The sequence below is a fragment of the Cannabis sativa genome, chromosome 2 (assembly GCF_029168945.1).
Source record: "Cannabis sativa cultivar Pink pepper isolate KNU-18-1 chromosome 2, ASM2916894v1, whole genome shotgun sequence".
Classification (NCBI taxonomy): Eukaryota; Viridiplantae; Streptophyta; class Magnoliopsida; order Rosales; family Cannabaceae; genus Cannabis; species Cannabis sativa.
The window spans coordinates 85,970,537-85,997,978 of record NC_083602.1 but is presented as its reverse complement, the minus strand read 5'-3'; the positions used below and the strand labels follow the sequence as shown (position 1 = coordinate 85,997,978).

At 48.8% G+C, this 27,442-nt stretch overlaps 1 protein-coding gene across 1 annotated transcript in view; it reads right to left on the bottom strand.

The window, feature by feature from the left end:
- Window positions 1–23,719, bottom strand: part of LOC133034556 (uncharacterized) — a 38,096-nt gene extending 14,377 nt beyond the window's left edge. The window contains exons 1-2 of the mRNA XM_061109662.1: window positions 22,964–23,719; window positions 22,736–22,868 (exon numbers count right to left, since the gene is read on the bottom strand). Of these exons, the coding sequence (XP_060965645.1) occupies window positions 22,736–22,868; window positions 22,964–23,719 (889 nt within the window). The remainder of the gene's footprint in view (window positions 1–22,735; window positions 22,869–22,963) is intronic.
- Between the last annotated feature and the right edge of the window lie 3,723 nt (window positions 23,720–27,442).

Below are 27,442 nucleotides of genomic sequence, written 5' to 3'. Positions count from 1 at the left end.
TCTTCATCTAGATCTGATTTTGGGTCCAGGTCCAATTCCAGTTCCAAGGTCCTCATTCTGATTCTTGTTCTGATTTCAGGTCTCGATTCCGAGTCTGGATTTTGGTCTTTGTCTAGAAATGGTTCCAGGTGTGGGTCTTGGTACGATTCCAAGATTGAGAAACTGACTACGGGTTGGGTCCAAGCCCCGGGTCGTGGGTCAAGATTCAGATCCCAATCTTGTGTCCCGGTCTCGTTCTGATTCGAATACTGGGTCCTAGTCCGTGTTTGTGTCCGTGTCCGTGTCCGGGTCGAGGATTGAAACCGGGGTCGGGTCTTGGGTCCCAATCCCACTCTTGGGTCCCGATTTTGGTTCGAATTTCAAGTTTGGTTCCCCAATCTAGGTCTGGGACTTGGGTCCAAGCAGTCTCCAATCCCAGTCTAGGTTGTGCGTCTGGGTTTGGGTGCAAGTCCGTGTCTGGCTTCGGGTTTGTGTCCTGAGTCGCAATCTGAGTTTTAATTCGGCTCCGTGTCCCGGTCTAGGTCTAGGTCTTGGTCCTAGTCAGATTCTAGTTCTGGGAATGAGAATGGGTCCCAGTCCCTCGGTCTTGTTCCCGGGTCCCGGTACGCTTACAGTTCCGCATCTAGTTTTAGGTCACGGGGTACGGGTTTAGGTCCGAGTCCGGGTCTGGGTTCAGGTTTAGGTCTGAGTCTGGGTCCGAGTACGGGTTTAGGTCTGAGTCTGGGTCTAGGTTTTAGTCCGGGTATGTGTCCCAGATCCAAACATCGATTATGGGTAAGGTTTAAGCCCCGGGTCTAAATAAGGATCCCGGTCTCAGGTCCCAGTCTAGTTCCACTTCGAGTCTTAGGTCTTGGTGCTACTCCAGGTTTAGGATCTGGGTCCGGGGTTAGGTCCTGGGTCTCGGTGGGTCCCGGATCCAAATCCCCTTCCTAGTCCGGTTCCTAGGTCCCAGTCCGAGTCTAGGACCCGATTGGGGTTCAAGTCCTAGTTTGAGTTCGGGTTCGAGTTTCCGATTCTAATCTGGGTCTAGACCTAGGTTCGAGTCCTGGGTTTGAGTCTTGATTCAGGTCCGGGTCCGAGTCTCCGGTTCTGATCCGGGTCTGTGTACTGAGGCCCGGGTCAAGGTCTTCCATCCAGGTCCGGGTCCTAGGTCCTAGTCCGGGTCCATGTTTGGGTTCAGGTCCTAGTCCCAGTTCCGATTTTGATTCCGTGTCCGGGTTCGGGTTTGGGTTTGGGTCTCCGTCTATGTCGGGGTTTGAGTCCTAGTTCGAGTCCAGGGTTGGGTCTTGGTCCAAGTCCAGATCCCGGTCTGGATCTGGGTTTGGGTCCAGGTCTGAGTCCAAGTCTTGGGTATGGGTCCAGGCTTGGGTCTTGGTCTCGGTCCGAATCCAACTCCCAAGTTTCGATCCAAGTGGGTATGGGTCTGGGTCTGGGTGTAAGTCTAGGTTCGTATCCAGATCCATGTCTAGGTCCGAGTTTGGGTCTGGGATCGGGTCCCAGGTTCAAGTCTGACGTGATCCGGGATCCGAAACTGGAATTAGACTAGGACTGGGACTAGAACCCAGATATTGGACCGTAACAGGGCCAAAACCTAAACCCAAACTCAGACCTGAACCCATACCGGGACTTGGACGCAGATCGCGACCTGTGACCTGGGACCTAAACCAAGATTGGGACCTAGTTACAGACCAAAACCAAGACCCAAAAACCAGGGCCAAACCCATGACCCAAGAACTTGACTCACACCTAGGCCCCGAAACCCGGACCAGACTGGGACTGGGACCCAAACTTGGACCCGAACCCAAACCAAGATTCGGACTCGGACTGCACCCATACCCAAACCCAAAAACGAACTTGGACCCGGACTGGGACCTAGGAACCAAACATAGATGGGGGACCCAGACCTGGGAATTGGGCCCCCAAACTAGGACCAGAACTTGGGCCTCAAAACTTGGATAGGGATTTGAGACCCGACCCCACACCCAAACCTGGACCTAAGACCAACCTCGAGACCTGGGAGTCGGAACTCGATGCTTGGACCCGACCAGTAGTCGGTGTCTAGATCTAGGACTTAGACCAAAATCCGAACCCAAACTCGAACTCAAACCAGGACCCAGACAATGTACCAATACCCAGACCCACACTCGGGAACCAAAACAAAATCTTGAACTGGAACTGGACCAGGATCTTGGAACGGGACCGAAACCTGGACCTAGACTTGAACCCGGAACTGGACCCACCTTCGGATCCTAATCGAGACTAAAACTCGAACCTCAACCACGCCCCAGACCCAAATCAGGACCCAAACCCAGACTCGGACCAAAACTCAACCCCAACCCGTACCCCGTGACTTGAAACAGGAACCAAAACTAGAATCGGATGGGGACCCAAGAATAGGACCAGGACTAAGAACTGGACCCAGACCCAAAACTATAATCGGACCAGGACCCGAACTCGGACACAGACCCACCCTAGGATTGGGTCCAAAACCTGAATCCAATCCCAAACCGGGACTTGGGACCCGAACCCAAACCTGAACTCAGACCCAAACATTGAACATGACTCGAGACCTAGAACTGGGATCGTGACCCAGAACTGGACCCTAGTCTTGGTCCTAGATCTAGACCCAAACCCAAACGGGGACCTAGGACATGAATCGAAACCAGACTCGGACCCATGGTTGGGATCCAGATCTTGTCCCAAAATCCAAGAACCTGGGGTTGGACAAGACCCATAGTAGATGTCCTTATTTGGGACTTGGACAAGGACCCGAAGCTGGACCAAGGCCTGGACCAAGACCCAGACCTAGGACTCAAAACCAAAACTTGAACCAGAACATGACCAGGACCCTTGAACAGGACCGGGACCGTGACAAGGACCTGGACCTGGACCGGGACCCGAAACTCGACCAAAACCCAGCCCGGAACTCGTGCTCAAACCCACTCCCGAACCCGGTCCTGGACCCAGACTAGGACTGAGACTCGAACTTGAACCCCAACTCGAACTTAGAACTCGATCCTAAACTCAAACCAAGCCCCTAACCTAAACTAGGATTCGGACCTGGACATGGACACGAACCCAGACCTAGACCCGAATACCGACCTAGACCCAAACCAGAATCGAAACATGAGAGCTTGACCTAGACTCAAACCTGGACCCAGACCAGGTTCCAAAACACCCGTACCAAGACTCGGACTAAGACTCGGACCCCGACCCCAACCTGGACCGAGAACGAAACCCGGACCCCGAATTGGAATTGGAACTGTGACTAGGACCCAGACTTGAGACGAGAACTGAACCCAAACCATAACCCACTAAGACCAGGACCTGGACTAAGATCTTGACTAGGATTGGGACATGAGACTTGGGACCCGAACCTAGACCGGGACCTAGACTTGACCTAATCCTAAACCCTCGCCAAGACCTGAGACCAGCTACCAAGACCAAGATCCAGACCCTGATAAGGACCCAATCTTGAACCCAGACTAGGAACTGGACTAAAGCCAAGACTCGGAACTCGAACACGACCCTGGACCCAAACCAGGATAAGAACCCGAACACGAACCCATAATAGGACAAAACCCGAACCCAGACCCGAACACGAAATTAGACCCAAGCCCGGGACTCAAACTCAGACCCTGACCAAGAATCAAACCCAAACCTAGAACTGCACCCGGACCCAACCTCAAACTCATACTGGGATCAGAACCCAGTACAACCCGAAACTAAACCCAGACTCAGATCGAGATCGAAACTTGGGACTCATACCCAAACCTTGACCGAGACCCAGGACCCTAACCCACACCCAGAGCCCGATCTAGACCTAGACCGAGATCCGAACCCAAACCCAAACTCAGACCCAGACTCGAACCCTAACCCAAACTTGAACATGGAATCACAACTAGAACTGGAACCGGACTAGGTTTAGGACCAGGAGGAGGACAAGGACCAAGACTTGAACCCAAACCCAAATAAAAACCCAAACTGAGACCCAAACCCAAACTGGCACTAGGACCCAACCCGAACCTAGACCGGGACCCAAATCCAGACCAGAACCAGGACCTGTACCCAGAATCATGATAGGGACCTGGGAACGGAACTACGACCGTGACCTAAGACCCGACCCCAGCCACGGACTTGAACCTAGGACCGAGCTCGTGACTTGGCACCCGAAATGGAACTAGATTGGGACCCGAGATCGGGATCCGAATATGGACCCAGGCTTGGACCTAACCTGTAGTCAGTGTCTGGATCTAGGAACAAGCCCCGGACCCAAACCTCGATGAAGACTCGAACCCAGACCCAGACCCAAACCCAGTCCCAATCCAAACCTAGACCTTAACCTGTACCCTGTGACTCAAAATTGGAACTAAAATCGGAATTAGACCGAGACCCAAGAACGAGACCGGAACCAAGACATCGACCTTGACCTAAAACCGTTACCAGACTTGGACCTAGACCCGGAACCATAGCCGCACCAGGAACCAGACTCCAACCCAGACCTAGACTTGAACTGGGAACCAGACTTGGATCTCAACCCATATCTGGACTCGGTGTCGACCCTGGACCCGAACTGAGAACAAAACATGGAACCAGACTCGGGACAGAGAAATGGGGCTGGGACCTAGAACCGCATCCCAGTCTCGGTCCCGAACCCAAACTCGAACCCGGACCAGGACTTAAACCGGGATCGTGACTCAAACTCCGGACCCCAAACGGGAAGCTAAACAAGAACTGCTGGACTAGGACCCTCGAACAAGACTAGGATAGTGAACAAGACCCGGACTCAAACCTAGATCGAACTCGAACCTAGCCCCAGAACCAAATTGAGACCGAAACTCAGGCCCAAACACAGTTGTGTACCCAGACCAGGACCGAGACCTGGACCCAGACCTAGACTTGGGACTTGATCCTAGACCCAGACTTAAAGCTAGATAGGGATTTGGATACGAACCTAGACTCGAACCAAGACCCAGACCTAGACCAGGATCGAAACTTGGGACCTAGATCAGGACCGAGACCCTGACCCAGACCTAGACTTGGACCAACACCCGGGAACCGAACTCGGACCTAGACCTGAACCAAGACCAGGACTGGGATCCTGGCCTGGACCCAGACCCGGACCCAGACTCAAACCAGGATTCAGACCAAGACCCAGACCCAGACCCAAACGTGAACCCAAACAATGAATCGAAATAGAAACTAGGACTAGGACCCAAAACAGAACATGGACCTAGACTGAGACCTAGGACCCAGACCTGGACCTACGCCTCGGAACCCAGATCTAGATCCGAACTCGAGACTCAAAACCGAACGTGGACCAAGACCCGAACCCAAATCAGGACCCAGACTTAGATCGAAACCTGAACCCAGACTCAGAGCAGGAGTTGAACCCCGACCGGCTCTTAGACTCGGAGCGGGACCTAGGACCTGGACCCAAATGAGGGACCTAGACCCAAATGAGGGACCTAGACTCAGGAAATAGGCATCAGAACTGGGACCGAGACCCAAGACCCAATCCCGAACCCGGACCCTAACCTTGGACTCAAACTGGGACATGGGACCCGAAGTGGAACTAGACTGGGACCAGGGGCTTGGACCTGACTCATAGTCAGTGTTTGGATCTGGGACCCATACTCGGACTCAAACCCAGATCCAAACTCGGACCTAGAACCAAACCCAAACCCAGACCCGTACCCCAGACTTAGGTCCAAGTACGAATCTAAGTTTGAGTCCGGAACTAGAATTTGAATAGGAACCTGACCCAAACCCGAACCGGGACACGGACTCGAATAAAAACTCAAATCGGGACTCGGGACACAAACCCAAACCCAGACGTGGACTTGGACCCAGACCCGGACCCAAGACCCGGACCGGAATTGGAGACTCAGACCTGGACCCAATACCAAGACCTAGATTGGGGGTACAAACTCTAAATTAGAACCAGAATCAGGACTTAGGACTAGGACTGGGATCCAAGATTAGACCTCGTTCTTTGTCCCAGACCCGGAGCCAAACACAGACATGGGCAGGGACCCAGGATTCGGATCTTGACCCACGACCCAACGCTTCAACCAAACTCGTAGTCGGTGTCTAGATCTTGGAATCGTACCAAGACCCAAACCTGGAACCATTTCCAAGACCCAGACCCGAACCTGAACCCAGACTTGGGCTAGGACCTGTGACCTAGGACCCGTGACTTAGGACCTTCACTAGAACCTAGACCCGTACCAGAACCAAGACCCGTACCCGCACCCCCGACCTGTGCCCGCACCTGTGCCCACACAAAGAACAAGACCAGGACCCAGACCCAAACACAGACTGAAACCTAGACCAAGACCCAAACCCAGACCCGGACCCGAACTCGTAATATAACTTAGACTCGAACCCAGGACTTGGACCTAGATCGAGATCATGACTGGGACCCAGACCAAGGCTAGCACTGAGACCTGAACCTAAATTTGGACAAGTACTCGGGCTGGGACCGAGGACCAGGATCGGGACAAGGACCTGAGAACCGAACTTTGACCTATACCCTGACAAGGTCAAGACCTGAGATAAGGACTAGTACGGAACATGGACCGGGACCTGCAATCGGACTGGGAACCTAACCTAGACCGGGACCTAGGACCCTGACCTGAATCGGGGACATGGACCAATGACTGAGGACCCAAGACCCAAACCTAGACCCAAACCTTAACTTGAGACCCGAACCAGGACACAAGAAATGAGCTAGAACTGGACTAAGATCTTGATTTAGACCAAAGACCCAGTACCCAAGACCCGAGGCTTAGACCTGACCCACAGTCTGTGTCTAAATCTGGGAATTGGAATTGGACCCGGACATAGACCCGGACAAGAACTTGAACCCGTACCAGAACTCAAACTAGACTCGACATGTGGTTGGTGTTTGGAGTTAGGACCAAGACTCAAACCTAAACCAAAACACGAAACTAGACCCAGACCAGGACTCGGACCTAGACCCCAATCTGAACCTTAAATCTTACCCTATGACCCAAAATGTGAACTGGAACTAGAAGCAAACCCTTAAACCCAAAACCCTAAACCTTAAACCCTAAATCCTAAACTCTATACACTTACCCCTAAACCCTAAACATTAAATCCCTAAACACTAAACACAAAACCATAAACCCAAAATTCTAACCTGGACATGGGCCTAGACCCATACCCATATGAGATCAGAACCCAGGACCCAGACCCAAACCTGAATCTAGACCCAGACTCATGACCTGAACCAGGATCCAAACACAGACCAGAACCTGGTTCAAGACCTAGACCTTGATTGGGACCCGGGTCGGGACCCCTACCCGAACCCAAACTCAAACCTGAACTCGTACTGAGACCTAGACTCAGACCCAAACTCAGGATCCAAACCTGAACCTGAACTTGGACCTACACTGAGACCTAGGATCCAGACCTAGATGGGGGACCTGGGCCCCAAACCCGAACCTAGACCCAGACCTAGACCAAGGATTTAGACCTTGATAGGAGACTTGGACCCAAAATTGGGCCTTGGAACAGGGACTAAGACCCAAAACTCGATCCTAGACTCGAGACACAGGACCCGACCTTGGACCTAGAACGCAGGACGTGACTACGGGGACACAACCCCAAACACGGACCCAAACCCAAACTTAGGACACGAAGCTAGACCTAGGGTCGAATTGGAATAAGAATGAGATCCGAATCTGAACTTGAGGCTTCGACCTAACCAGTAGTCAGTGTTTGAATCCATGACCCATACCCGGATCCATACCCAGACCTAGACCCAGACCCAAACAGGGATCCAGACCTGATCTTGGACATGAAATTGGAATCGAACCATGCCTGGGACTAGAACCCAGACCTGGGACAGTAACATGACCCAAACCTAAACCCAAACTCAGACCAGAACCCATACCAGGACTTGGACCTAGACCGGGACCTGTGACTTAGGACGTAAACCAAAACTGGACCTTGACCCAGACTGGGACCCGAACCTAGACCTAGACCCAAACCCAAAAACTGGGGCCGAACCCACGACTTAAGAACCAGACTCAGACCAGGGACCCGAACCTCAGACTCGCACTAGAACTGGGACTCAAACTGGGACCATAACCAAACCTGGGACCTGGACTCAGATCGGGACTCGAGACCCAAACTTGAATCGAAACACGAACATGGACCTAGACCAGGACCTAAGACTCATAGATTGGGGACCCAGACCTAGGAATGGGGCCCACAAACTAGGACCAAAACTATTGAGATCCATGACCTGACCCCAAACCGAGACCCACACTCAGGATCCAAAATCAAAACTTGAAATGGAGCCGGACTGGGATCTTGGAATAGGACCGGGACCTGGACTCGGACCTAAACCCGGCACCGGACCCAACCGCGAACAATAACTGAGACCAAAACCTAGACCTGAACCTCGCCCTAGAAAAAAATTAAGACCCGAACCCAGACTCGAACCCAAACTCGACCTGAACCCATACCCTGTGACTTGAAACTAGAACCAAAACCAGAAGCGAATCAGGACTTAGGAACAGGACCAGGACCTGGACTAATACCTTAAACTATAACCGGACCACGACCCAAACTCAGACACAAACCCACCCTGGGATTGGGTCCCAAACCCAAATCCAAACCTGAACCAGGATGCGGGACAAGAACCAAGACCTAAACTTAGACCCAAACATGGACGAGGGCTTGCGACCCAGAATTGGGATCGAGATCAAGAATTGCATGCAAGTCTCAGTCTCAGACCTAGACTAAGACCCAGATCGAGACCTGGGACATGAATCGAAACCAGACTGTGACCCGTGATTGGGATTCAGATCTTGTCCTGGGATCTGGGAACCAGGTCTTGGACAAGACCCATAGTCGGTGTCTTGATTTGGGACTCAGCAAAGGACCCGAAGCTGGACTAGGACATGGACCCAAACCTTAACCTGGGACCCAAAACTGAAACTTGAACCAAAACGTGACCAGGACCCTGGAACAGGACCGGGACCGGGACCCGAACTTGGACCTAGACTGGGAACCGAAACTTAACCAGAACCCAGCCTCGGAACTCAGGCTCGGACCCAGTCCCAAACCCAGACTAGGACGGAGACTCGACCTGAATCTGAACCCAAACTCAAGACTCAATCCCATACCCAGACCAAGCCCCTAACATAAACTGGGATTCAGACCTGGACATGGACACGAACCAGACCTGGACTCAAATACCGACCCATACCCAGACTGGCATCGCAACACGAGACCTGGACCCAGACGTAGACCCAGACCCAAACCTGGGACCCAGATCCAGGACCCAAACCTAGACATGGACTCAGACCTAGACCCAGACCAAGATCAAAAAAACCCGTACTCAGACTCGGACCCTAACCCAACCTGGACCCAGACCCGAACTTGGAACCGAACTCGGACACGGAATCAGAATTAGGACTGTGACTAGGACCCAAAGCTAAGACAAGAACCGAACACGAACAAGAACCCAAACTTAGACTGAGACCTTGACTAGGACAGAGACCCGAGACCTGGGACCCGAACCTTCACCGGGACCCAGACCGGGACCTAGACCTGACCTGGTCCTAAACCCTCGTCAGGACCTGAGACCCGCAACCCACACCAGGATCCAGACCCTGACAAGGACCTGAACCTGAACCCGGACCAAGACCAAGACCTGGACCTGAATCCAGACCGAGACCTGGACTAAAACCAAGACTTAGGACCCAAACCCGAACTTGGACCTAGACCAAGACCTAAGAACTAGACTTGGATAGGGGACCTAGACCACGCACCTAGGCCCCGGAACACAGACCCAAATCTAAATCCAGGACTCAACCCAACCCAGGACTTGACCTAGACCTGGGAATCCGAAGTCAGACCTAAACATGGAGCCGAAACCTCCCCTGAACCCAAACAAGGATAGGAACTTAGACACGAACCCATACCACGACCAAACCCGAACCTGGACTCACACCCAAAATTGGACCCGAACCTGGGACCTGCACCTGGATCTAAACTTAAACCCAGACCGGGATCGAAACCCAAGACTTAGACCAGGAACTAATCCCAGACTCATATCGAGATCAAAAACTAGGACTCACACCCGAACCTAGACCAAGACCCAGGACCCTAACCCACACCCTGAGCCCGATCCAGACATAGAAAAAGATCCGGACCCAAACCCAAACTCAGAACAGAACTCAAACACCGAGACGAAAAGGAACCCAGACCCAAACTCAAACCCAAACTTGAGCTCAGAATCGCAAGTGGAACTGGAAGAAGACTAGGGCTACCACCAGGACCAGGACAAGGACCAGGACTGAGACACGAACAAAAACCCAAATAAAAACCCAGACTGAGACCCAAACCCAAACTGCGACTAGGACCCAAACTTGAACCTACACCAGGTTCCAAACCTAGACCAAAGCTAGGACCTAGATCGATAATCGAGATAGGGACCAGGGCAACGAAATAAGGAGCGGGACCCGACCCAAGACCTAGACTTGAACAAGACCAAGACCTGAGATTAGGATTTGGATCTAGGGCCCAGACCCAGACCTAGGACCGAACTCGAACATAGCCCCAGACCTTAACTGAGACCGAAACTCGAACCTAGACACGGTCGTGTACCCAGACCAGGATCGAGACCCGAAACCGAACCTGGACCCGAACCTAGACCTAGGACCCGATCCCAGACCTAACTTAGACGTAGATAGGGATCCTGATATGAACCTTGACCCAGACCCAGACCTGGACCCGCACCCTAGACCCAAACTCGGACTTGAAATGACCCTAGACCCAGACCGTGACCTGAACTTGGACCCAAACCCAATTCCAGACTCAGACTAGGACTTACACCCCGACCCAAACCTGAACTGAGACACTGAATCAAAATCAAAACAGGGACTAGGACCCAAACCCCAACATGGACCCAGACCAGGACCTAGGACCTGGACCTGGATGGGGGACTTGGACCTAGGCCTTGGAACCCAGACCTAGATTGGAACTCAGGACTCGGACCCAAACTAGACCATAACCAACCATAAAACTCAAGCTTAGACCCAATCCCAGACCTAGTCCCGACCTAGACTAGGACTGAGACTCGAACTAGAACCCAAACTTGAACTTGGGATTGGGACAAGTACTCAGACTGGGACCCGGGACAAGGATTGGGACGAGGACCTGAGAACCGAACCGTGACCTATACCCCGACAAGGTCAAGACCCGAGACAAGGACTAGTACAGAACTGTTGGAAATTATTTTACCAGGATCTTAGATCTACTCACAAGTATGTTGATTAACACCCTAAATATGAACTTTCTAAAATGATAAAATAAACACATATAAAGTTTAGGAAACCTTACATTGGGTGCAGCAAAATTAAATGACTCCTTCTGTTCAGATATCTAGCCCTTGATTCCTTTCTGTAGCAGAGCATTATCAATATCTGAACCTGGATCTCTTTCTCTGAATCTTTGATGCTAAAACTCCTTCTTGCTGAAAGTCTTTCTTCACGATCTTCCTCACAATGGTTGAGGTATCACTTGCTGTGTGTGGGCACTACTCATACACTAAGGATTTCGAAATTTAAGAGGGAAGAAAGAGAGAGGGAGTGGTCGACCAGATAGGGAGAGAGAAGGCTCAGGTTTTTCTCTGAAGGAAAAATAGAAAATTTAAGTGTAAATTTCCTGAAGCCTTCACTATCTATTTATAGCATTCCACTAGGGTTAGGTTTGAATTTTTTGGCTTTAAAAAAATGAAAAATATCAGTTTAAATTCCCTACAAAAGTGGGCGGCCATACAAAGTGGATTTGGGCCTCACTTTTTGCAATTTTGCAGTTTTATCTTTTCTGCATCTGATTTTCTTAAAAACGCCAATTTTCTAATTCAACCATTTAAATGCCAATTCTAACTATTTAATAACTATAAATAATTATTAAATAATATTGTTATTTATCATATTTATTAATTGAACCATACAAAGTATCATAATTAACAAATATGCCCCTAAAACTCTTTCTTTACAATTTTGCCCTTACTTAGTGAAAAATTCACAAATAGACATAGTCTAATTTGAGAATTATAATTGATTAATCAAAACCAATTATATGAGTCTTACAAGCAATATTATCTCAACTAGTGCGGGGACCATGGGTCTATATAACCGAGCTTCCAATAAGTAGATCAAGAATTTATCACTAAAATTCACTAACTTATTAATTCTTCGTTGAATCCACGCATAGAACTTAGAATTGCACTCTCAGTATATAGAATGCTCTATATGTTCCACCATATAGACACATCATTAGTTATCCATTGTTATAATCCTAATTTGATTAATGATCCTCTATATGAATGATCTACACTGTAAAGGGATTAGATTACCGTTACACCCTACTATGTATTTTATCCTTAAAACACTTGACCCCGTATAAATGATATTTCAGCTTATGTGAAATGAGTACTCCACCATTTATGTTCGTTTGGTCAAGCTCGAAGGAGATCATCCTTTGCTTACTATTCGCCAGATAGAAGCTATAGATTCCATGTTTATGTTAGCGCTCCCACTCAATTGCACTACCGTGTTCCCAAAATGTACGTATCACCCTGACCTAAAATTAGGCTTAACTAACAAATCAAAGAACACGAATAGCCTCTTGAGATTGAGCCTAATCATAACAGGATTAAGATCATTTGATCTAGGATCAACTAGGCGATATTGACTTGAATAGATATTACGGTAAGTTTAATAAATCTAAGTCAAAGTTCAATATTAGTCCCTTCCGATGCATGCTCCATGCATCCAACCTGAGCTTTACTTTAACCAATGCTCTGGAAAGAACATAGCACTTCTCCAAATGCAAGTAAACTCTATTGTAGATTATCATATCAGTAAAACCCTATGTCTGATAAATCTAGGAAACTTTATTCACATAGTCATGTTTACTTTACAATGTGTTGACAGCACAATAAACAGGATCAAGTATGTGAAAAGGGTTTCAGATGAATTTATACATTATGTACATATAATCATGAAATAAATCATGTGAACCATGCAACATTAAATGTTATTTCTGATCTATATTAATAAGTAAATCTGATTATATTGAAATGAGTTTTATTTAGGGCATAAAACCCAACAAACTCCCACTTGCACTAATATAAAACAAAAAGTGCGTTTCAAATAATCTCAACACCTCGATATACAAATCAAGTGTAGTAGTAGTAAACTCCTCGTAATAGGATCTGAAAGGTTGAATTAAACACAACCTTTTCTCCACCATTACTCTTCCTTAATCACAAAATCATTGATAATGTGAAATTCCTCTCTATATGTCTACTCTCTTGGGATACTGGATTCTATACCTTTGGCAACTACTTCTTGGTTATTGAGGAAGTAACACTAGTAGTTAAGGCAATTTGGAATGGTGCCAAAAATGTATAGAACTTTCCTTAGACTGAATAAGTACCTTTCCTCCAACTTTAACATTCAGTCCCTTTCTGGTAGACCTACAGGCTTCAGATAGGTTTTTACACTTCTCCAAAATCACTATTCCACCCCTAGAGTAACCACCATCTCATCAGAAAGATTTTCTAGCACAAAGGCAAATTTCGAAATCTGATGTGGTGTAGTCTAAGAGTTTTAAACACACTCTTATAGACTAACATATAGTTCCTCTTCTTAATCTTAGGATTTTCTTGATTGTCTTCCAATGTTCTCCTCCTGGATTAATCTGATACCTACTCATTACTCCCACTCAACAGCAGGTGTCTGGTCTAAGGCATACTAAAGCATATATGAGACCTCTCACTGTTGATATAAGAAATTCTTTCATGGTTATATCTTTTCTGGAATAGTTGAGACTTTTCCTTAGATAAATAAAATCTATGCCTAAGAAGTTGTGAAGCTTCTATAGATTGCCATTAGAAAGAAAATGCTTCAGCATCTTACAAAAGTAAGTTGCTTGCATTAGAGTAAGTAATTACCAGGTATACCACAAGCCATAGGTTTAGATAAACACAAACCTATAATACTAGGAACAGGAAGTTTTGTTAAGTCCATAGAATAGACTTATAAACGAAAATTTCCTTTTATGTCCTTGTAATAGAAAACTAAATGTTACTCCATGTAAATGGATTAAACCATAGTTCTATTGGCTTTTCTTCCTAGTTTCATATCTTGACAATCCATTACTTGTTTAAACTCACAATGGATTTTAATCACTAGTGTCTCCCAAGTCATAAGAAGGTGAGTTCCTAGAAACTCTCCCACTACGACAAGGTACCGTAATTATGTTTAAGAAAACTAAATGGTATTGATCTCTTCGGTTGTGACAAGACAACAGAGGCAGTGGGATCATCATATGTCAAATAAGATGATAGAACACTTTTGGAATCAAGAAATAAATATCTCCTTTATTTGCTACTTTATTTTCAGACTTAGTCATTATCTTAGAAAAGTAGTATTTGTTTGAACAAACACTTTCTTATCTATTGACTATGGGATGGTCCACCCCTAATCACTTAGAATAGCTAACAAACCATGGTTAACAGTTCTAGCTTTTCTTAAGATTTTGATTAGGTCATTCATGAATCTAGTAATGATTTACATTAAGTATACAACCATTACATCATTCTGAAATTGTATTACCATGGAAGGAATTAGGCAATGACTAGTAACTGATCATCAACATGCAACTCGAAATTTCTGGGGAGGTAAGTTTGGATATAATTCAAAATATCAATTTAATGATCTTTGAACTGCATATCTACTAACTATATCTCCACCCCTATCAGCTCGCAAGATCATTAACCACTTACCTTAATTGTTTTAACCATTGCTAGAAATTAATGAAATTTGTAAACATTTCAAATTTCTTGCTGTTGCTCCAAAATTCGCCCAAAATACGTGGACCAGTCAAGAGGGGACACGTGGATCAGATAACTTGGAAAGATTTGCTAAGTCTTTTTATGCCACCAGGAAGCGCTATTAGCATGGGTCCCGGAGGAGACACCCGGAGTACAAGTTACTCCTGGAAGCTAGTATAGCGTGAAGGCCCTCCGGGATGTGTCAGGTCTCTCCCGAGAAATCAAGTCGCATTTAATGCTGCATGGGAGGAAGCGTGTTGGGACTGTAACACGCAATAAAGTCTGACGGCACAACCCCCGAACAGCAGCGCTACAGTAATGATCATTTAAGTCTAGCGACGGCTAATTTCCGCCGAAGAGTCACGTCAATCATAAGACAAAAAGGACATTCTCCATAAAAACCCTACAGCACCTAGGGATTTGACCATGCATCACCCATGGTATATTCATCGGAAATGCCCAACTTTATGGATACTTACAGACACATGTGTAAGAACAATTCTAGGGATTACCCCACAAAAACACTATAAATACCCCCCTCAAAGCTCATTTAAGGGGGTCGGAGAATCTTGGTTGCAAAAGAGCAAGAAGAGAAAAAACTCACCAAGAGCATTCTCTGTATTTAAGAGAAAAACATTCTCTCAAGTGTAGAATCTGTATTAAATACATCCATTAATAGCAGTGGCTCGTGGACTAAGGCTCATTAACGCCCCAACCACGTAAAAAGTCTTCATCTCACTTTCTTACAGCTCATTATTATAATTATATTTTAATAGTTGCCGAAAACCTCGGTCAACATTTTGGTGCTTTCATTGAGAGCTGAGGAAAGCTGCTTCACAACAAGCATTTAACTTCACGATAATGGTGGAGACAAGAGCTACACGTCATCCTCGCCCTCTAGAAGACGCTCAAGATCCCAATGAGGAAGATGTAGCCTCAAGGGCAGCAGAGGAGTCCGAGGAAGAAGAAGAAGGAATAGTTCCCGATGAAAACCACGAGGAACACCTCGACGAGTATGCTTATGATGATGGAAGCTACCAAGAGCTGGTGCTCCTCAGACAAAAAGCTATCGATCATGAAGCTGAGATCGAAGCTCAGAAAGTGCAAAATCAAAAAATGCATGAAGTGATGCTAGCCATGCAGAAAGCCATGGAGGCAGCTGGTATTCACGTGCATCCCAAGGCGATGGCCGCTGGACTCGACGGGGAGCCAGCGACGTCTTCGCCTAATTCCCAGCAGCAAAGGCCTAGGGAACCTAGCCCTATAAGGCACCCTGCTGAGGAAAACCAAACAAAAAACCCTACTTCTGCCCCTGGTCGAAAGAAAAAGGCGCAGGATCCGCGAAAGGTCCGCTCGGATTTCCCTAAAGGGAAAGGTCCGCAGAGGGGCAAGCCCCAAAGAGGGAGTCTTGGCCCTCAGGATCGAGGGGACCGGAAAAGCGTTTCCGTGCACCAGGAACCAGGGGGTAGAGGAAGAGGAGGACAGAGATGTCCACCCATTGATCTGAGAAATCAAATCAATGGGAATCAAGGTGACCTCCGGGATCACCTTGACCAAAAAAGATACAGACCCGTAGTCTCCTCGGGTACTGTAAACGAAGGGATTATGGCAGAGCTTGCCATACTTCGAAAAGATATTGCCCGAGTCTCCCGGAGGCAGAAGGGAGATGACTCCGACTCGGACAGTGAGGATCGGGAGCCTTGTGCCAAACATATCCTGGAGGCGGAGCTCCCTAAAAACTTCAAGATGCCCGAGATGGCGGCATATACTGGGAACTCCGACCCCAGTGATCACTTGTCACGATTCAACCGAGTCATGACAGTCATGCGGGTCAGCAATGACGCCAAATGCTTATGCTTCCCCCTCACTCTGAGCGGATCGGCAGAGGAATGGTTCAAGAAATTGGAACCAGGATCGGTGGGATGTTGGAACAAACTCCAAACCAACTTCCGGAGACAATTTGTCGCCGCCAGGAAGGTCAACTTGGAGGTTAGTGCCTTGACCAACATCAAGCAACTGCCCACCGAGACCTTGAAGAATTACATCAAGAGGTTCCGAGAGGAAGCCTCGAAGACCAAGAAGGTCGACGACGGACAACAGCTTGCGCTTCTCCAAGCAGGAATCCGCACTGGGACTCCCTTCTGGAACGAATTACAGCAAGAAGGCGCTGCTAGCCTTCAGGACTTCCAGAAGCGAGTCCAAAAATATATTAACCTCGAAGAAGCCCAGATCGTGGCTTACGGAGGCTATTATCCCACCGGGATAGCAGGATACATGCCAGGAGTATCGCCCTCGGGTACTGTCCCGACCGCGACCCCTCCGATAAGTGGATTACAGTTTTCTGCTACTCCCGGATACAGCCAGGGCCAAGCTTTGCCCCCGGCATCTTCCCATTACGGCAACCCGTCCGGGATGAATGGACGGACCCCTTCACAGGCTGCCCCGACCGCTAGCTTAACAGGCCCTACCCAGGGGTCGAGAAGCAAAAGGTCTTCCAAGGGCAGCACCCGAACGGGAGAGAAGCGCCAAAAGAAGGGGTACACACCCCAATACACCCAGTACACAGAGCTCACGGACTCTCAGGAACGTGTATATTTTGCCACAAGGCAGAATACGCACTACCGGAGACCCCAGCCATTGTACAGAGACAGCTCCCGGAGAGATCCGAGTAAAAGGTGCGAGTACCACAACGACATTGGCCACAGCACCAATGAGTGTAAAAATCTCAAAGATGAGATTGAGAATCTGATCCGTTTGGGCCACCTCTATGAGTGGATCAAAAATAGGTTGCCCCACCTTAACCCGGGGCAGGTGGCAGGGGGTATGCCTTCGGGAACACCAGGGGGTACAGCAGGAGTATTGCCTCCAGCTGCTCCCGCAGGTGACACCCAGCATATACCCGGACTACCGCCCCGGCCTAATGGACGGGTAGCCATGATCTCCGGAGGTCCCCATATCGGAGGAAACACTCGAAAGGAGCGAAAGAGATATGCCGAGGCCGCAAGACACAGTGAGGTGTGGGAGGTCACTCAACTCCCAGCTCAAAGGCCTCGGCTAATGGACCAACCCATAACGTTCACGGAAGAAGACGCCAAGACGGTGCGTTTTCCTCATCACGACCCGCTGGTCATAGAGACCCCCATCGCAAATAAAGTGGTGGCTAGGGTCCTGATTGACAATGGAAGTTCCGTGAACTTGCTCTTCAAAGAAGCCTTCACTGCGATAGGGTTGACCGACCGGGACCTCTCTCCTAGTGGATCGCAGCTCACAGGGTTTAACGGGACAACGCTAATCCCGATGGGAAAAGTCAGGCTCCCAGTTACCCTGTGCCCGGATACCCCCCAAAGCACATTCAAGTATTGCACCTTCGTGGTGGTAGACTGTCCAACAGCCTACAACGCAATCTTAGGCCGACCGGCCCTCGTCGACTTTGGTGCAATAACTTCAATCCGACACCTATGCCTAAAATTCCCTACCCAGGAAGCCGGAGTCGGAACGGTGAGGGGAAATCAAGGAGAGGCCAGGCAATGTTACAATGTTGCCACCCACTTGCCAGTACTCATGGTCCGGGGGCCCCCTGAGATAGAGAAGGCTGAAGAAGACGAGCTGGATCCTCGCATAGGATCCGAAAGGGTCGTAGAACCAATGGAGGACGTCGAAGAAATACCAGTGTGCGACGACGACTCCACCAAAGTACTCCGGATAGGGAGAAGCCTAGATCCGGAGGAAAAAGATAAAATAATAAAAACACTGAAGGGCGCCATCGACATTTTTGCATGGCGCCAAGAAGACATGACCGGCATCAGCCCTCATGTCATCACCCATGTACTCAATGTCAACCCGGACATGCCCCCTGTACAGCAAAAGAGACGCCCGCTCGACTCGGTGAAAGCCGAGGCCTTAGAGAAAGAGGTGGATAAACTTTTGTCCAATAGCATGATCCGCGACGTATACTATCCGGAATGGCTGGCCAATCCGGTCCTGGTGCCCAAGCCAAACGGGACTTGGCGGGTTTGTATAGATTTCACAGATCTAAACAAAGCCTGCCCAAAGGACTGCTTTCCGCTGCCCAGGATCGACCAGATGGTGGACGCCACGTCCGGATTTAAGCTGCTGTCTTTCATGGATGCCTATGCTGGGTACAACCAAATAAAAATGCATACGGCAGACCAGGAGTGCACTAGCTTCAGGACCGATAAGGGGGTATACTGTTACCTAGTCATGCCTTTCGGACTGAAAAACGCCGGAGCAACCTATCAAAGAATGGTTAACCGGATGTTTAAAAGCCTCCTGGGACGAAACATGGAAGTATATGTAGACGACATGCTCGTCAAATCCAAAGCATGCAACAGCCATGCAAGCGACTTAGAGGAATGTTTCGAAGTCGTCCGGAGATACGGCATGAAACTCAATCCGAAAAAATGCACCTTCGGGGTCAAGTCGGGAAAATTCCTGGGCTTCATAGTCAGCCAAAGGGGGATCGAGGCGAACCCGGAGAAAATCCAAGCTCTCCTGGACATGCCATCCCCCAAGAAACATAAGGACGTGCAAAGTTTGACCGGAAAGGTAGCCGCACTGAGCCGCTTTATCTCACGGTCCACGGACAAGTGCATACCCTTCTTCAACATACTGAAGAAATGCCAAAAGTTCGAATGGACAGATGAATGCGAGGAGGCATTCAAAAGGTTAAAAGACCACATGGCCAAACCTCCTATCCTATCAAAACCCGTCCTTGGAGAAGACTTGTTCCTTTACTTGGCCGTCTCCGAGCATGCGGGCCGCGTCGCACCGGTCGGGAGGAAGAAAAAATTCTGCACCCCGTGTACTATGTTAGTAAACGCATGGTAGGGGCCGAGACAAGGTACCCGGTTATTGAAAAATTAGTATTCTGCCTCCTGATGGCATCAAGGAAGTTGAGACCATACTTCCAAGCCCATCCGATCAGAATTCTGACCAATCATCCACTCCGGCAAGTTCTCCAGAAGCCTGAAGCATCCGGAAGACTCCTCAAGTGGGCAATGGAGCTGAGTCAGTTCGACTTACATTACGTGCCCCGGATTTCCATAAAAGGCCAAGCCTTGGCGGACTTCATCACCGAATGTAATGAAGCCGAGGCAACAGCCAATACACCGGAGCCACCCATCCCCACTTGGAGAGTATTTGTGGATGGAGCTTCTAATGAGAATGGTTCAGGAGCCGGAGTGGCTATGATATCACCTACTGGGTTGCGGCTCCAGGCAGCACTCCGATTCAACTTCACAGCTTCGAATAATGAAGCCGAATATGAGGCCCTGATAGCAGGGCTAAAATTGGCCAAAGCTGTAGGAGCCAAGAGGGTGGAAGTCTACAGCGATTCTCAGCTGGTCGTAAACCAAGTTTCCGGAGAATACCAAACTCGCGGTGAAAGGATGGCCGCGTACGTAGCAATAGTCCGAGAACTGCTCCACGAGTTCACGGACTATAAAATAGAAAGAATCCCCCGAGAAAAGAACGCTCACGCGGACTGTCTGGCTAAGTTAGCCTCGGACAGCGAAATCGAAGAGCTGGGGGTAGTACCAGTGGAACGCTTGGCAGAGCCAAGCATCAAAATAAAAGAGACCACACAAACGGTTGGGCAAGAACCCAGCTGGATGGTCCCCATCATAAAATACATAACCACAGTGAGTTGCCCCAAGAGAGGGCACCGTCTCGAAAGATTCAGCATCGTGCTCATCGTTATGTAATGATGGATCAAATTCTCTACCGGAGAGGACTCAGCATGCCTTATTTAAGGTGTGTATCGGACCCTGAAGCTAGACAAATCATGCTGGAGGTCCATGAAGGGTTCTGTGGAGATCATACGGGAGGACCCAACCTCTCAAAGAAAATATTGAGGCAGGGATACTTCTGGCCGACAATGAAAAAAGATTGTATAGACTATGTCCAAAAGTGTGACTCGTGCCAAAGGTACGCGAACATACCGAGAGCTCCTCCAAATGAGATCACTTTGATGACCAGCCCCTGGCCCTTCGCGGTCTGGGGCATAGATCTCATCGGGTCTCTACCTACGGGAAAAGGAGGGGTAAAGTATGCAATAGTAGCAGTGGACTACTTCACCAAGTGGACAGAGGCTGAGCCTATGAAGACAATAACTGCTAAGAAGGCGTTGGACTTTGTTATCAAAAACATAGTGTGTCGATACGGCTTGCCTCACAAGATAGTCTCAGACAATGGAAAGCAATTTGATTGCGAGGAATTCCATCGACTTTTGCAACCAACACGGAGTGATAAAAAGCTTCTCCGCGAGTAGCCGGCCTCAGACAAACGGCCAGGCGGAAGCAGTCAATAAAATCCTAAAGGTCACCTTGAAAAAGAAGCCGCCGTCCGTAAAAATAACTGGCCGGAAGAATTGCCAAGGGTATTGTGGGCCTACCGGACGACCCCCAGAACCACAACCGGTCACTCGCCGTTCTCAATGGCGTACGGTTGTGAAGCAATGGTCCCGGTGGAAACATTATTCCCATCCCACAGGAGGACGACTTACGATCCGGCCACCAATCAGGCCCTGCTCCAAGAAGCTCTGGATCAAGTCGAAGAACTCCGGGATGAGTCCCAAATACGGATGGCCGCTTATCAAAAGAAGGTGACCAAGTATTTTAACTCCAAGGTTAAAAATAGAAAAATTCGCTATTGGGGATATGGTCCTAAGAAGGGTTTTCCCAGCCACCCAAGAACCCGGAGTGGGGGTACTTGGACCAAATTGGGAAGGACCATATGAAATCGAGGACGAAATCGGTTCTGGCACTTACAAACTGAAAAGAATGGACGGAACTACTGTCCCAAGAGCCTGGAATGCCGATCACCTCAGAAAATATTACCAGTAGCGAATTAAACTTAGATTTTGTTCAAAGGGTTTGTACCGTCCAAATGTATGCCTCCTCTATATTAAATAAAACCGAGTGCCTTAAAAACAAAGTTTCTATGCCACTCAGGGGGGTACTAGGGCATACCGCACGGACAAACAAAAACAATCTAAGTAAAATATCCTGACCCAAAGGGCAGGTCAATCTAAGTAAAATATCCTGACCCAAAGGGCAGGTCAATCTAAGTAAAATATCCTTGCCCGAAGGGTAGGTCATACACATGTAAATGGCCCGGGGACAGGCCTTAAGATATAATTGTCTCCCCTTCAAATAAAAGCTGCCGCCTATATGTAAATTGTTCTAAGGCAGCAGCAAATATGTACAAACAAAAAAAAAAGTTATAAGAAGAACGGGTAGAATCTGGGTCAATAATACGGCAGCTCAGTCAGCCCGCGGTGGAAGACGAGGTCCAATCCGTGCCTCAAGCTCAGCATCAAGCCTCTTCTTCTTTTCCCGAAATTTGGCAATCATGTCCTCGGGTTTGGGATAAAAAGTAAGCTTGATACTCTGATCATTGGTGGCCCAAGCCATGTAGACACCATCATCAAAGCGCTTCGGGCACCGGGCGCAGGAGACAGGAGAAAGGAGCTCGGCCCTCTTGGCCTTCCTGGTAGACTGATCTTTGTAGTCCCGAAGCTCCTTCAACTCCGCAGCTAGAGCGGCCTTGGATTCGATATCCGACTGGTGAGTCTCCTCTAGAGACCTCACCTTGGCGGCCATTTCATCCAAAGCCTCCCTGGCCTCCCGAAGATCTCGCCTGGCCTTCTCGGCAGCCTCGGTTTGAGCCCTTAGTTCCTCCTGATGATGGGCCTCCATCCCCGCCTCTGCGCCGGGCCTCTACACGGATCATGGCCTCCGCCCGAGCCTCCCTCCGGTAGCCTCCTCTTCCTTGGCCTTGGCCTTCTCTTCCTTGGCCTTGGCCGCCGCTTCCCGGGTGCTCGGCGGCCTCCCCGGTAGATCTGCCTCTCCGCTGTGAGGTCTTGGAGGACCTTCCTGACGTCGTTCATGTCCCCAAAGTCGGACAGAGCGAAGCCATGGTTTATGATGTTCCTGGAGAGGCGACCAGCCTCAGCAGCAAGCTGAACCATAACGGGGTATAAGGAAAAATTTCTCAAAGGAAGAAAACAAAATACAAACAACAAAAAGGAAACGCAAAAAATTGCAAAGTACTTACTACTGTGAGGGAATGGCTGAGGTCCTGGACCTGGAAGATAGAGTTCAAGGAGGCACAAGTGGCAAACCGCTTGGGCGCGCAGCGTGTAAGCTGAGAAGCGAACTCACCGGTCATTTCCGCGGCAAAGGGAGCCAAAGTGGGCCCTAGGAGGGGACGGAACCAGTCCGTTAAGGGGTCCAGGTTGAGGTTCCACGGATCATGATAGTCCGGATGGTTGATGCTCGCCTCAACCTCAGCTCGCAGAATCCTCCTAAGGGCCTCCACCTCGGCATACCCCCGGGAGTACTCGTCCATAGCGTAGTTGTGTTTGGCTATGCGAAGCTCCTGCCTCACCTCATCCCCCGGAATCGGGGTAAGATCAATGTGAGGAGGAGCAGGATTTTCCTCCATCGGGGAAACCCCGCCGTCTAGGCCATGAGCAGGAGTGTCGGCCCTCCGAGGCCTCTTCGGCTCGTCCTGGGCAATCATCTTGCCCTTACGCTTGCGAATCAGAGCCACTTCAGGCTTCTCCTCGTCCTCCTCTGCTACCACTGGAAGGGCTTGAGGCTCTCCAGTACCCTCGGCGGCTTCCTCCGAGAAGTCCCACCCTTTCCCTTGGCCTTCTCCCGGAAGCACCTCCTCGTCATCCACTAAGTCAATGGTTTCGGGAGGAGCGCCGGAAGGAACCTTCAAGGAAGGAGCCGGGGGAGAGGGGGTGAAAGCCGGAGGAGCCACGGGAGTATGAACCCCGGCAAGCTGTTCCAGGATGGCATCCATGGAGGTACCTGTTCCAATAAAATAAGCAAGTGTTAGAAGTTCGTGAGAAACTGCTTATAAAAGGTGCAGCAAATAAACTACTCCTACCCGAACTTCCTAATTCGGCCCTAGCAAAGTCCCGAACTTTAATGCTGGCAGCATCATCTCCAAGATAACTGTCCGAGGGCCGAAACCAGCTGGACGCTATGTAAGCCGACGGGCCTAAGGGAATAGGTTCCGGAGGGCCGGAGCCCATCCGGGACCGACCTAGGTAATCTCCTAAGTTCGTAAAATAAAATTCCTTCAAATGATCCCCCCACCGGGTCGACGGCATCTTAAACCTACGGAGACGCTCGTCAAACCCTATGGGCCTATGACTGGTATATTCATCAACGGAAGGAACATAGCGAATTATCAAGGGAGACTTACCACCGGCACCGGAAGTGCTAGCACCGGGAGCACCCGAGTTTGGTTCGGGGGCTGAAGGCTGAGGCCGGGAAGTCTGGTTCTCAGAAGAACCTTCAAGACGAAGGGGCCTCCCGGCGGAAGGACCCCCAATCTCTTCTTGAAGTATCTTGTCAAAAAATTTAGCTTCGGACTTCCCGCCAATGGCTTGGCTCCTTCGCACCACCGGACTCCCCACGCGAAGCCCTCTCCCAGAGGCGCCCGGGCCTTAGAATACGCCTTCTCCTGGGCCTTCCGGTAGAGATAATCTTGGTACTTCTTCTCTGCCGTAGCAATGAGCTCATCCCGGAAGGCCTTCTCCGCAACCGGCGCCCTCACATTGGGGCAGATGACCTTTGAGAGGTTGGAGTCATCCACGGATTGATGAGAAAGGATAAGTTTAGCCTTCCTGCAATTCTCCGTGGTGACCAGGCCCCCGACATCAAGATCGGCATGGTCGTAGGAGGCGAAGGCTTGGGCCCTTCGAAGGAAAGCCTGAGTGGGGAGCGTCCGCTGGTAAGGTGGGATCCGCACCCACTCCGTGAGAAGCTCCGGGTGGTCCACGGCCCTGAACCCGGACGAGAAGAAAAATCGGTGGCGGTACTCCTTAACATGAGTCTGCCTATTATATGGAACCATCCCCTCGTTAGCAGGGTGGATCCGGAACCCATAAAAACCATCCTTAAGTTTGTCCCCTTTCTTGGGGACGGATACAAGTTCATAAAAATATAAAATTTCCGCCGGGCTGGGAGACCCCCAGCCGCGGGCGGTTTAAAAAATAAATAAGCCTGAGAGCAGGCGGTAAGCTTGAGGAATAAGTTGGTATGGTGCAAGGCCGACAAATACAAGAAAATTCACAAAGTAATCTTGGAGCGGGAGCATGGCACCGGCCATCAAATGGGTCTGACTCCAAGCCCCGAAGCCGTCATAGTTGTGATTAGGCGTCTCCGAGTCACGAGGAGGCCGGTGGAAGGTCCCTGAGGTAGAGGGTTTGATCCCAGCCACATTAATGATGTTCTCCAGCTGGTGAGGGCAAGTCAGGGTCGATCGAAGCTCGGCCGCTTCCCAACCAGTGGCGCGGGACTTGTACCCTTCCTGGGCAACGGGTCCCAGAGAAACCTCCTCCAGGGTGGCTATGTTTTTCCCTTTCTTCTTCGAAGATTTCGAGCCAGAAGCAGACATTTTATGTTCTGAGAAAAACAAAAAGAAAAAACCCAGCAGTTAGGCCCCATACCAAACCCTAAATCAGGAAAAAGGGAGTGGGGGTCCCCTAACCGCTGGAAAGAGGCCCCCTCCGGACACGTGTCACCTGGGAAACTCAGGAGAGAATCCCTGAACAAGTGTCGGGTGCAGTAAAATCGCAGAAAAGTGGTTTTGCAAAAAGGAAAAGAAACGAGAAAAGCCTTCCTATGCCCTAAGCAATTGCTAAACGAAGAACACATGGCCTTCTTCAAACAAAGCTGTATGCCTACAACAGAGGCATGACAATGGCGACTCTACAACTAACACAGTAAACATAAAGCAGAACTCGAAGAACTTAAACACTCACACACCCAGAAGCCTCTAAGTGCGAACCCAGAAAACAAACGAAGTAAATGTAAGCATGTTATTATCTAAAGATGCAAGAAACTTCCAGTTGATTGTTGAACTGGGGGTACTGAGTGTGGTTGAGTGAGAGTTGAGAAGCACTGGCAAAATCGAACACTGGAAAATTAAAAGAAGTGTTTAAGTGTTAAAGCAGTTTGTGCTACTTTGAGGAATTTTCTCTCTGAGAAATTCGAGCAGAAATGGCAAGGAATGGAAAGTAACCGAAATGAAGGAATCGACCTCTGCAAAAGTGAATCGCCGCAATTAATGCCATTATTAGACACACCTCCACGCGCCCCCAAGTCGTATCAGAAGACCGAGGAGGCGGCTGGAAACATTCCTGCAAACAAGCATATTGCTGCATTAAATGACATCATTTAATGTGCCCCCACGCGCTCGAGGCTCGAGCTAGGGGAACGAGGGGTCAACCGGAGACACTTGAACAAGCCTTGGTTTATTTTTACTAAGTAAACAAGGCTTGGGGGGTAAATGTTGCTCCAAAATTCGCCCAAAATACGTGGACCAGTCAAGAGGGGACACGTGGATCAGATAACTTGGAAAGATTTGCTAAGTCTTTTTATGCCACCAGGAAGCGCTATTAGCATGGGTCCCGGAGGAGACACCCGGAGTACAAGTTACTCCTGGAAGCTAGTATAGCGTGAAGGCCCTCCGGGATGTGTCAGGTCTCTCCCGAGAAATCAAGTCGCATTTAATGCTGCATGGGAGGAAGCGTGTTGGGACTGTAACACGCAATAAAGTCTGACGGCACAACCCCCGAACAGCAGCGCTACAGTAATGATCATTTAAGTCTAGCGACGGCTACTCTGCGAAGAGTCACGTCAATCATAAGACAAAAAGGACGTTCTCCATAAAAACCCTACAGCACCTAGGGATTTGACCATGCATCACCCATGGTATATTCATCGGAAATGCCCAACTTTATGGATACTTACAGACACATGTGTAAGAACAATTCTAGGGATTACCCCACCAAAACACTATAAATATCCCCCTCAAAGCTCATTTAAGGGGGTCGGAGAATCTTGGTTGCAAAAGAGCAAGAAGAGAAAAAACTCACCAAGAGCATTCTCTGTATTTAAGAGAAAAACATTCTCTCAAGTGTAGAATCTGTATTAAATACATCCATTAATAGCAGTGGCTCGTGGACTAAGGCTCATTAACGCCCCAACCACGTAAAAAGTCTTCATCTCACTTTCTTACAGCTCATTATTATAATTATATTTTAATAGTTGCCGAAAACCTCGGTCAACACTTGCTAAAAAGTATAATCTAGAGTTATCGTTTTAAGAATACAACGAAAAACTCATATCCACCCCTGAATGTACATTCATCTGCGAATGAGATGAACTACTTTCAGTGGATATAGGCATATTAACTCTTTGCAGAGATTGATCTTGTCAAATCCACTATGAACAAGATACAAATGCTATAGATTAATGAAAAATGTGGTTGAGTCTTTTGATGACTTAGGTATAGTTACATCAAAGGGTTCTTAGAATAGTGAAAGTGGATCCTGGTCACAAAATACCAAACTCATATTCCATACAGTTTGAATCCATTAATAGAAGATGGATATTGAACACTTGGAAAGTGTAACTGTATTGCTTCTTGGAATTAGAAATATAAGAAAATTTCTGTTTGGATTCTAAAATTAAAGTCAAAGACTTAAATTCAATCAAATATAATGAGTAA